At 38.2% G+C, this 12593-nt stretch overlaps 2 protein-coding genes across 4 annotated transcripts; both read right to left on the bottom strand.

Moving 5' to 3' along the window:
* Nucleotides 1-861: 861 nt before the first annotated feature.
* On the bottom strand, nt 862-4257 carry rps24 (ribosomal protein S24). 3 transcript variants are annotated; one of them, XM_042010767.1, is made up of 6 exons: nt 4194-4257; nt 3499-3564; nt 3200-3409; nt 2437-2550; nt 2180-2182; nt 862-1501 (listed from the first exon to the last, which is right to left on the bottom strand). In XM_042010767.1, the coding sequence occupies exons 1-6, from the start codon at nt 4194-4196 to the stop codon at nt 1496-1498; spliced, it is 402 nt and encodes a 133-aa protein (XP_041866701.1). In that variant the 5' UTR covers nt 4197-4257; the 3' UTR covers nt 862-1495. The 3 variants fall into 3 exon arrangements, with proteins under 3 accessions (XP_041866701.1, XP_041866700.1, XP_041866702.1); XM_042010766.1 differs by having other exon boundaries at nt 862-2182; XM_042010768.1 differs by lacking the exon at nt 2180-2182 and having other exon boundaries at nt 862-931.
* A 454-nt stretch (nt 4258-4711) lies between these two features.
* On the bottom strand, nt 4712-12399 carry eif4ebp2 (eukaryotic translation initiation factor 4E binding protein 2). The gene is made up of 3 exons (XM_042010509.1): nt 12091-12399; nt 11126-11305; nt 4712-6777 (listed from the first exon to the last, which is right to left on the bottom strand). The coding sequence occupies exons 1-3, from the start codon at nt 12221-12223 to the stop codon at nt 6746-6748; spliced, it is 345 nt and encodes a 114-aa protein (XP_041866443.1). The 5' UTR covers nt 12224-12399; the 3' UTR covers nt 4712-6745.
* Nucleotides 12400-12593: the final 194 nt, after the last annotated feature.

The raw sequence follows: 12593 nt of genomic DNA, 5'->3' as shown, positions 1-12593 counted from the left end.
TGGAGTTAAACGAGCAGATAAATTAAAAGGTGAGCACATGCTCGATCAAGCAGTGGTAGAAATTTGTGAGAATGTCTTTAACTTCAAATGAAATCAGTTTTTCCAAGTACGTAGTGGTGCCATTTCCTAAGGATTTCCTCAGTGTTTGGAGGAAAATCTCAGGAAAGTGTCAAAGATTGTACCCCAACTTTGCTTCCATGATCTCCACCAGCTCACCCTGGAAGGAGGTGGTTACTGGTTCTCCCAGCTGCCTCTGCTTACTAAAGAAAGTCACAATAACCTCTTTTTTTTTTTATATCCAACTCCTACAGAGCACAGTTGTCATGTAGTGAAAGGTCTGTCAAAGAAACAAAATCTAAACTAGTTAAGTGAATGGATTAATATGTCAGACTTGGGAAGTAGTGCCATTGTACAACCACTGGATGTCACCCTAAACACGTGATTACACATGATAATCAAGGACAAGAAGAAAAGATTTGTGTACAAACTGATGAAAAAGTACTTTACTTATGGCAGTATAAGCTTTTAACATCCATCACAGTGAAACCAAAGCAGCAAACTGTCTGACCTTTATGAGACTTGGTTTTTAGACCCGTGTGTGTGTGTATAGTTATACCACTATTTAAACGTAACTTTTCCCCATGGCATCATCTTTGGTGATGCATATGTTGGCACCATCTGAATGTGTTAAACTGCTGTGCGAGCATGATTTCAGTCTTCTGTAGAGAGACTTTAAACTTTGTTTCAGGGAGTGAACCTACATTTTGTTGCATGGAAGCAACAACAAATATAATCTTGAGCTCAATATAAACAGAATATTGCTGTATAAATGAATATTCACAAGTATTCTTTTTTTTTTTCCAAACTTTATTTGATGACAATATACAAGAACATCCTGAGCACGAAGACCCTCCCTGGCTGTCCGGGCTCACTGCAAAGAAATAACAGCAATTACTATCAGAGCAGACTAAATTACTACAACACAAATCACTGACAGTGTGAGTATTTTAAGGTTAAAGAGTGCAAACTGAGATGAATGTTAAAGTAGTAGTATTTTTAACATATTACAATCTGAGTAACATCATATATAGCAAAACGTTCAGTGTAACTTCACACATTTTCAGTCCTTTAGTTCAGACGCTCCAATTAAAAACACACAAAACCCAGAACAACATGCTACACTCAGATTCTATTTACTAGATTTTGTAAATTTACTTTTGCTGTCAAAGCACTTGTTTTTGTTTGAGAATAAGTTAGGGCAGGTAAAGCCTACTACATATACCCAACACAGCATAGACAGCAGTAAAAAGGGGCTGGGGTAGTGGAAAAACCTACAAGCCAAGGTGTTTGAAACAATATAGGACAGGGAGAAAACATCAAGTACTGGAGAGAAAAGTACTGTCTGACATGCATGAGGCTCAAGTCTATGATCTTAGGTTGTGCAACACAGTGGCACACCATGCTTGTTCTGCTTCTATACCTGCAAACTGACACCTCATTTCTGCAAAAGAAATCCGTGGGAAGCAAAATCAAGAACAAAAAAATGGAACAAAATAAATGTTAACATGTTGAAAATTGAAACATAGGATAGAAAAGATCTCTGAATGGTCTTAAATGGTTGGACTAACATTTAGATCCAAGTCTATATACAATATGTAACTGCTGTCAATAATTTAGTAACCACCTGTGCTGTACTCATCACAGACAGAACTGCACAACATTAAAACACAGTTCAGCCAGGACTTAAAATTCAGAGATCTGTTCTATGTGAGATCAGTGACTGGTGCCAAAGAGGGGTACAGGAGTATTAGAGTTTCACAAAAAAATACAAAAAAATAAATAACTACAGCGGGAGACATCACTGATTAGTGCCCAATTATCTTTTCTTTTTAAAGTACCTTCGGTTATGGCTAAGAGCTCCTCACAATGTGAGGTGGTTTTCAAAACAGGGTCTACAACCACCATTAGCAGACTATAGTATTCATTAGTAACAGGAGAAATAACGGCCAAGCAAGTAATAACCAGTGGGTAAAATCCTCTCATATTGGATGTGGGATGTACATCCAAGAGGAAAGCCAATAAAGCTTTAAAGAAAGCTAGGCTGTAAAGGCAGGAGCTAGCGATCATCTATAACTCCTGCATTATCTGCACAATGCGGTTAGTCTACTTAAACATTTACCTTCTACAGTTTCCGAAGAAAATTTGGTACAAATGGAAAGATGAAAAAGGAAATTAAACAGAAAAAACAGCAGTGAAAAATAAAGATCAACAGGGTAGCAAAAGAATAGGTGTGCAATGAATGAAGTTAAAGAATCTGGTGGGTTAAGCATCATGTTGCCTTCTCTACCTTAAACACTGTATTTGTGTAGGTTAGGAAGGAAATTATACCTACAAAATATTTTCGCAGGGAAAAAAAAATTAAATCTATCACAATACCTTTTTACCCGCAGCGCCAACACTGGCCTTCTTGATGCCTCGTACTTTCTTCATTCTGTTCTTGCGTTCCTTTCGCTGTTTTCTTGAAGTCTTCTTTTTCTCATACAGACCATGCTATGGAACAAAAATAAGGAAAGTCAAGACCATGTTATAATCATACTTTTTCAGCATCAGAATGTAGCTTAGTTGTAAAACAGACCTAAGGGCTGAAGACTATTCTGATCTCAACATAATTATTAAGTAAATCTAAAGTGATCAATTGAAATGTCATTGAAAAAAGTTAGGAATATTTCCATTAATGGATAGCTGTGAATACATTGGGATTTGTAGTGTCATCATAAGGTAGTAACAGTGTAAGAACTAAGAGTGGTCCCAGCCTGGACAAGTAACATTTTAAAAGAACAATCAGTATGAGAGCAACTTCATAAAACTGATTTTTGGACAAAGCAAAAACAGCTCGAGTGCAAAACTGTTTTGCTAATTAAGTATGTCATTTTTACTAAAAAAGTTCCTGATAAGATAATTCAAAATGTGAATAGAGAATTTTATAGGAAACCACTCTGAGTCACCAGGAATATAGTCTTGGAACATGGGACATTTTTTTTTTCTATGAACGAGCATGTGACCAATGTGACACTCTCTTCCTGTGGCATAATATGCTGCAAAACAAGCCCTTCACTTTTAATGTCCATGTTATAAAGAAATGGTCTATTATAACCAATCAACCCATTTTTACAAACACATGTTGAGTGTTGCAGCTCACCCTAGCAAGTCTGTGTTTGGGCTCATTTTTCTTTGCATAGTCTAGGGAATCATAGACCATGGCAAAGCCTGTTGTCTTGCCACCACCAAACTGAGTCCTGAAGCCAAAGACGAACACAACATCAGGGGTGGTCTTGTACATCTTGGCGAGCTTCTCCCTGATTTCGGTTTTGGGAACTGTAGCTTTGCCAGGATGCAGGACATCAACGACCTAGAGACAGAACGGGCAGTGTCAAAAGTCTTGTTTACTAAATACTGATGCAATTAACAAGGATGGTGACAGAAGAAGTTAAACCTTACCATTTGCTTCCTCTGAAGCAGTCGGTTCGTCATGAACTTGCGGGTCCTGACCGTTACTGTGTCATTCTGACAGGGAAAATGAATGTTGGTAAAGGCGAGAAAACAGAACCAATACTGCAGCATTTAGTCACACAGGTTGTTGCATGCACAACTTATGCCACATTGACAGATTTTGATATCCCACAATAGAGAATACCTGTATATATAAAAGCTTTAACCGCATCAACATTACTCGTTTCTATACGTTTAAGTGCCACTCAACATAGCTAATCTATTGTGTAGTTTAACATTACAAAACGATGGGCCTCGCTACTGCACTCTACAATGTAAGCTAAAGTTAGCCGCTATGTGCTAGCACCTCAATTATACATTTTACAACAAAAAAGGCGTGAGAGGACTGTGCCATTAAAGAATTTAATGTGGTGAAAAGACAAATATGAAAGAATAGGGGAAATTATTTTAGTTCTCTGGAAGCAGGTAAATACAGCGTGTGTAACGTCCGGAACGACATCAGTCAGGCTAGCGTTGGGAAGGTACCGCTGAACATCTTCTGGGTGTTTGATAATTAATCGATACTGCCATTTTATTGTAAGACTAGTTTTAAGTATCACCTAAACTTTAATAAATGTGTGTTGATGTACGGATGGCCTCGATGTTCAACAGATTTTGTTTGCAATTTTCACCAGAACACTCACCATCTTGACGCCGGCCTCGCTCAAGGACGTAAAAAGGAGGAAGGACCAGCAGGCGACCGGATTAATGCCTGCAGAAAATTCACTTAGAACATGCTTGTATTGCCTGACCTAAAATAGATTTGTTTTCCGTTTCTGTCAACGTATATTTACTGAATTATGTTATATTGCAATTAAATTATAAACATGATATTTACAATATTGTGTATGTAATGGAAGGATGGATATTTTCCACACACACACAGATATATACATACATTATATATATATATATATATATATATATATATATATATATATATATATATATATATATATAAACAGTTCATACACAGAACATACTGAACATAGAGAATAATGGCCTTTACAGGCCACTATTCAGTGATTTCCGGTTTTTGCCATTTTTAGTCTTTTCTAAATCTAATGCATTCTCCATTTACCCATGCCTTTTCATTTAAGTTTAATGAAATTCCTTGATATAAAAAAAGACACAATAATAAAAAAAAAAAGACAAACTCTTCTTTTCTGTTACAGAATTTTATTGATTTGCAGCAACAGTGTTCACTGGCATTTGATTTTCATTTGAAATAAAGTTTTTTGAAATCAGAACAAATGTTACAGAAAGTTTGTTTCAATTTTCTGTCAACACAAAATGTTAGGCCCTCACTGTCAAACCAAAAAGATTTTAAATACGTCTGCGAAACTGAATTATGTTGACGTAACATTAAAATTTATGTCACCAAAAATGTGCAATGCAAACAGGGTTCAAGCAACCTACTGATGAATTTGTCACACAACTCTGCTTTATTGCAAATCCAAAAAAAAAGAAAAAAAAGAAAAAAACAGAAAAGTCCCAGTCACATGGAGAAAACAAAACATGACTAAATAACTGGATTTACATGGTGGTTCACTTACAAATTATAGAGTTGCTATTTGGACAATTAGATGGCATGACCAGGTGGTATAAAACAAACTGATTACTAGGATAAAATGGGAGTGGCACTTGTACCACATTGCCATCAGAATCCCATAAAGTCATGTAAGCCATCGCATTTCCTTACTTCACAACTGTTTTGAAGAAAGAAGTATGTCTAGAAAATAAAATGTTTTGCTCTGTTGCCAAGTACAATGTTATCTGTTCAATGTTACTGTGAAAAAATAAACATCTGTTGGAAAGTACAAACTGATGACAAGGAAACTAGTTTAGTTCCTGCATTTCATGCGATGTAAGGCATGAGCGGGCGTGACGCATGAAAAGCATAAGGTAATGTCAAACCGATTAAGGACTCTGGGAGCAGATCTGAATATTCTGCTACAATGTCTTTCAAGCCTGATGCAAATGATGTTTTTCTGTTTCCTTGGCAGATCTAACAAATCCGAAGGCTTGACAGAGCTTACACCCAAACAAATACCCTCAATACTTAGAAACTGTATTAAAAATAAAAATGCATATAAAACATCTGGATTACTTCAAGTTTTGCTTTGTTTTTTTATTGTTCCTGTATCTCATCCAAAAATGAGTATCGGCATATTAACCATGTCCATGTTGTCCTAAATGTTTCTCTGATCTGGATTATTAAAAAAATCCTGGCAGATTGTGCCAAGGATAACCCCCTCAGATGAATCAAAACTTGAACACAAAGCTCCTGCCAGCATAACTTTAACCGACGTGTAGAGATGTTTCTTGCGTGGCTTTATTTCATTATAGCCCTAATGAAATGAATTTTAAACAAAAAGCTTAACGCCACTAGATACACTTATGATTTCTTTTCTATACAATCATATCATAATTTAAAAAAATTGTTCAATTGTTGGTTAAAATTCAGTTTAAAAAACATTTTCTCCTTAAAATTGGAAAGTCACGTAGGCTTGTGTTGGTTGTGGAAATGAAAATCTTGGAATGGCATGAAATCTTTGTCTAATTTGGAAAACATAACAACCCAACATCCCTTTGACATACCATCACTGGAAACTAAATAGTTCAACTGATAAAAGATTGAGGCGTTTTTTCAAGTAGTTCCAAAAATAAAAAAGAAAACAAACTGGAAAAACAAAAACTGCTTAAATAACAAGCTTACAGGGGTCTTCAAAACCGAAAACTGTGGTGAATATCAAAGCTTTTGAATGCTTCTAAGGCCAGTGCTAAAAATGTTCACATCCTCTCCCAATTAAGTTAAAATATTCTGTTTTGTTTGGTGTGCTCTGTTAGAAATCCTGACTCATGGATAGCTGCAAGATGAACACTGCAAATGACTAACTGGACGTTTTGTTTGGGTAAAAAATAATCAGGGATACTCTGCATAACTGTTGATTTATACTGTGACTTGTAGCCATGGAAATTTACTCAAATCAACCTAATTTCCAGAGTTGGCCTCTCTGTATGCATATGCATGATATAGTGAATTCCCATGTTTTACACACATTACATCCAGCAGTGAGACAAAGAGCTAAAGTAGATGGCTGCCATTAGGGCTCACAACATTGATTTCTAAAAGCGAAGCCACTGGCATGAAGAATGCCAGGTCATTTCCTTATGCTGGTGTGGTTCCAGTCTTTTAGATGTCCATTTCAAACTGAGCATCGTCACCTTGAAAGGAAAAAAAGAAGAAGAAAGAAAAAAAAACAATTATTAGATATTAGAACATGTGGAACAGGCTAGACTGATTTAATACAACCCAATTCTAAAACACCATGCTTTATTAAAAATGGATATCTAATTTAAATGTGCAGAAAATACATGTTCTTTGTGAATTACATTGATTGTTAAAGACAATTATTTAAAATAATTCTGTGGGGTTACAAATGACCTCCTGTACCTGCGTCTCGTTTGGAGGCACTCTGTTGTTTGTCTATATTGTGTAGAGGAAGTGTACTTTTCTTTAAGCAAAGATCCATTAGGATTCTAGTGGGTTTTGAAAGGAAAATATTTTAACATCCTTGTTCGACAAAAGTGTTCAGCTGCTAAACGATTTGAGGCCTCCTTTTTCCCTGTATTTTGTGTTTCATAATACTGCTAATGCTTCTGGTCTAAGAAGTAGGAAGACCAGTTTAGCACCCAGTCTCTTACTACAGAGTGATGGAGGGAAGATGCTTTCAGTATTTCAGTAAGGTTACATGAACAGCCGATTAGTCAGTCCATGGTTAGAGCTCAACCTGGCCATTTAAATTAACTATCTCACATGACAGCATAAACCAAAGTATGTCTGACACTGCTTTTAGCTTTCTCTGTAGCAGACCATCACACATGTAAGTATAGCCAAATTCGCCATGCAAAAGTTGTCTTTAAGTTATTTGAATTTTACTTTCCTTGGAATATTCTGAAGCTATAAAATAAAGATTTAATAGAGTAGAGTAACAGTCAGGAAATGCTTTGACCAGACGTTGGCATGCACTCTGAATTGACTGTGTTTTAGTCACAATCTCTGAAATGTCTTAAAGAGACAAATATGTGAATGAGAGCATCTTTATGAGGAACTTAGCCGAATTAATATACACTTGTACACAATGTACACTACAGTGTTTAAAAGAGATGTGAATATGATGGAATATGTAGCATGTACAGTGCCTAGTCCTTTTAAGATTAAGTGAGATTAGTTGAGGGCATATCTCAAGTGGGGATATGATCCTTTACCACAATATCTAGAGCTTTTTTCATACAGTTTTGGCCAGACTACATGTTTACATACACTTTTAAATATAGTAACATTGCTTGTTTTCAATATATTTAGACTTATGTTTAAATTTCAAATATGACTGAGTTTTTTTAGACTATAAACATATAACATATAACTAAACTATTATTATTTAATTCTCAGAGACAATTATTCATTTAGGACACAATTTATAATGTAACTGCCTGCAATTTTTGAGGACATTATAAAATCCCTGTTCCTGTTTAAGTTTACAGTTAAAAGTCAGTGTCAACAGGTTTATCGAACTTTGACCAAGGTTAACGTCAATAAAGAGTTATGATATTCAATCCTCCCACTATCCAAAGACATGCATGTTAGGTTAATTGGTGATTCTAAATTCTTCTTCCTGGAAGTGAGTGCGTGTGTGAATGGTTGTTTGTCCCTATGTGGTGGCTCTGCGATGGACTGGTGAACTGTCCCGGGTGTACCCTGCCTCTCACCTGTTAATGCTGGAATAGGCTCCAGCTTACTCGCGACCCGTAATGGACTAAGAGGTACAGAGAGAATGAATGAATGATACTCAATACTTATATATGGTGTTGGCTGCACGGTGGTGTGGTGGTTGGCAACGCAGCCTCACAGCAAGAAGGCTGCTGGTTCAAGCCTCGGTTGGGGGGACGTTCAACCTGGGGAGTGGTGGCCCTTGTGTGTGGAGTTTGTTCTCTCCAACTTACCAATAATAGACTAAGTAATACAGAGAGTGAATGAATATACACTGCTCAAAAAAATAAAGGGAACACTAAATTAACACTCCGTGGTGAAACATGGCGTTGGTGGATGGAGCGAGACATGATGTCCCAGATGTGCTCCGTTGGATTCAGGTCTGGGGAACGGGCGGGCCAGTCCATAGCATCAATGCCTTCGTCTTGCAGGAGCTGCTTACACACTCCAGCCACATGAGGTCTAGCATTGTCTTGCATTAGGAGGAACCCAGGGCCAACCGCACCAGCACATGGTCACACAAGGGGTCTGAGGATCTCATCTCGGTACCTAATGGCAGTCAGTCTACCTCTAGTGTGCACATGGAGGGCTGTGCGGCCCCCCAAAGAAATGCCATGCCACACCATTACTGACCCACTTCCAAACCGGTCATGCTGGAGGATGCTGCAGGCAGCAGAACGTTCTCCACGGCGTCTCCAGACTCTGTCACGTCTGTCACATGTGCTCAGTGTGAACCTGCTTTCATCGGTGAAGAGCAAAGGGCGCCAGTGGCGAAGTTGCCAATCTTGGTGTTATCTAGCCAAACGTCCTGCATGGTGTTGGGCTGTAAGCACAACCCCCACCTGTGGACGTCGGGCCCTCATACCACCCTCATGGAGTCTGTTTCTGACCGTTTGAACAGACACATGCACATTTGTGGCCTGCTGGAGGTCATTTTGCAGGGCTCTGGCAATGCTCCTCCTGTTCCTCTTTGCACAAAGGCGGAGGTAGTGGTCCTGTTGCTGGGTTGTTGCCCTCCTACGGCCTCCTCCACGTCTCCTGAAGTACTGGCCTGTCTATTGGTAGCGCCTCCATGCTCTAGACACTATGCTGACAGACACAGCAAACCTTCTTGCCACAGCTCGCATTGATGGGCCATCCTGGATGAGCTGCACTACCTGAGTCACTTGTGTGGGTTGTAGACTCTGTCTCATGCTACCACTAGAGCAGGGGTTTACAACTCCGGTCCTTGTGAGCTACTGTCCTGCAGGTTTTAGATGTCTCCTACTACACCTCTGTACAAGCCTGTTAATGACCCAGTGATTTGAGTCAGGTGTTTTGCATCAGGGTAGAATCCAGAATCTGCAAGACAGTAGCTCATGAGGACCGGAGTTAGAGATCCCTGCACTAGAGTGAAAGCACTGCCAGAATTCAAAAGTGACCAAAACATCAGCCAGAAAACATCAGCCAGAAAACAGGAACTGAGAAGTGGTCTGTGGTGACCACCTGCAGAATCACTCCTTTACTGGGGGTGTCTTGCTAATTGCCTATGATTTTCCACCTGTTGTCTATTCCATTTGCACAACAGCATGTGAAATTGATTGTTAATCAGTGTTGCTTCCTAAGTGGACAGTTTGATTTCACAGAAGTGTGACTGACTTGGAGTTACATTGTGTTGTTTAAGTGTTCCCTTTATTTTTTTGAGCAGTGTAGTTGATGGTGAAATAGCACTTTTTTGTTTGTCTTGTTTATGTTCATTACACTACATCTGGAAAGCAATATTCATAACACAAACTCATTATCATATTTAGACATTTTTACTTCTTTTAGTTACTTATACACTATTGTTAAAATGCTGGTCTATGTTGGTTTGCAGGATGCATGTAAGTATGTTTGCCTGTGTTTGCACCTTAAAGGGAATGTTTTTCTCATTTCATTCTGCAATGTTATCTGACAATTAATATGCTCTATTTCTGACTGCTGAAACCACAAAGCAGTTTTTCCAATTTATTTCAGTTTATCTTAAATTAACTTCAGTCCAGACGAGTAAGCTGCATTTCTGGATCGCTTTTTATGTTTCGGTCTTTAAGTTGCAGACTTTTAACTTGCATTTGTGGACGCTGAAGCAAATTGAGCTCGCTGATACTGGTATTCAGAAGTGTTCCTGGACCAGTGCAGTGATTTCCAAAACAGTTCTATGTCTGTTGTTTTTAATGGAAAACTACCTGAGGGTTAAAGCCCTTAAATACTCATATTCAGCTTTGTCCTTTGTATTCAGACATTTATCCAGATTATCTGAATTTTACCATGTTATTGTGTCTTTTAGATGATAAAATTTCTCATTCTTTTGCAATCCGATGTTGAGAAACATTATTTAAAGGTTTTTACTTTCAAAGATGCTCTTTTTATATACAATGATGTGACTGACTTTATGTGAAAGGACTTTTTTTGTTGTGGGAGCTTTTATCAGCTTTTTCTTTTGTGTGTATATATGTGGGTAGGTGTGTGTGTGTGTTACTGGCACCAAATATAAAATGAAGATCTACAGTATTCCTCACAACAAAAAAAAAAAAAAAAATCACAGTTTCAATGTTGACATGTTCCCTTTGAGGCTTTTTTGACCAAATATAAATGTTTTGCTAATCACTGCATATTATTTATATTTTATATTACACAGTGACAGAACTTTTCATGATAATAAAAGGTTAATATGTAGAATAGGTTAACGCTATGAACCAAACAAAAAGACAAAAAACAAAAAAAACAAAAAACAAAAAACAAAAAGACAGGAATTGGAGACTCAATCCATATGATAAGACTTGCCTGTTGTGGGCTTGCCAACATGGTTGTTGGTGTGGTTGTTGGCTTCATTCTTCTGGTTTTCACTCAGGATATTTTGGCTGGTCACTCCTGGGATGACAGGCAGGTGTGCTGGAGGAGTTTGGGCAATGGGAGAATTACGCCTGTCCAGCAGAAACTTACGATCATAGATGATCCGGGTTCCTACAGCAAAGCACATCAATTTATGTTAATTATGTGCCTCCAACCAGCTTAAAAAAATATCTAACCCACATTGGAAACATCTTATGTGGATGAAAAAAAAACAAGTGCTGAGAGTCAAAAGGCTGGCTGTCTTCCAGACGGTCCCAGTTTAAGCCTGTCTACATTCATTTGCATGCTATACAGCAGTTATGCTGACTCAATTCCAGTAATTGCCATGCAATGAAGCAATCCATTTTTCTTAGTAATGCTTACGGGATTAATAAAAGCTACTTTTAGAGTTTTCTGACATTTAATTAGAAAAAATGTTGACTAGATAAACTGAACAAGTGAAATATTTAATGCGTTTTTATTGTAACATTGATACTTTCTTACTTATAATATCTTTGCTGGATTTATTACTTTTCTTTGCATGAGTCCTTCTTTCCCTGTAATGAATCAGTCATCTGGCTATCTTCCAGCAATATGATACATAGCCGCTGAACAGCAATTCGTTTTACAATGAATGACTGTTAAACTACACATTTTTAACTTGTGAAAAGAAATTAATAAAGGTTTACAACGCTATTATAAGAATCTCTGCGCTGCAAATCAGCCAATCAGACTGCAGCTTAAGGGAAACGGGCGGGTCTAATCTTTGTTTTTGTTTTGATCAGGATGACAAGGCAGCCAAGGCCACAGTGACAGAAACGGTTAAAGACAAGAACAAAAATTATACAAAAAGCTGAGTGTGCTCAGCTTTTTTAAATTTATTTTTCATCACATACGTGACAAAGGCGATGTCTCACCTCCAGGAGTGGTAGAGAATAAAGTGCCTCCAGGGGTGGTACAGTAGTCATGAGGTAGCTGCGTTGTGTCGTTGATCAACACCGTCCTGGTCGGGATGGCCCTGCTCTCGCTAAGCTGACGACTGGTCGACATTTTCGGCGCCGATTGGATGGCAAATCCAGCAGCTACAGAAAATTGGGGTGTTTATATCCCGACGGACGGTGGAAACCCGGGCCGTTCCCCACTCTTTTATCGCTTCCCAAACGCTTTCTTGTCTCTCCTTTCGTCCTACCAGCCGTCAGCGCCGTCCCCTCCCTCAGCAAGGCAGGAAGCACGAAAAGCTGCGGGCGGATATGAAGTCAGAGTGAAGCGTCACTAAACGTGCCGGTCTACTTTTGATACATTGAGTAGATTTGATTTACATTTTCCTTTGTAAATATTGCATTCTGATAGAAAATAAACAGAACAGACGCCTGCTTAAGTCAACTTGAAAACTGAACAAGAAAACTGTAATTTGGAAGGC

The sequence above is a fragment of the Melanotaenia boesemani genome, chromosome 16, assembly GCF_017639745.1.
Source record: "Melanotaenia boesemani isolate fMelBoe1 chromosome 16, fMelBoe1.pri, whole genome shotgun sequence".
In the NCBI taxonomy this organism is placed as follows: domain Eukaryota; kingdom Metazoa; phylum Chordata; class Actinopteri; order Atheriniformes; family Melanotaeniidae; genus Melanotaenia; species Melanotaenia boesemani.
This window is presented reverse-complemented; position numbering and strand designations above follow the sequence as displayed.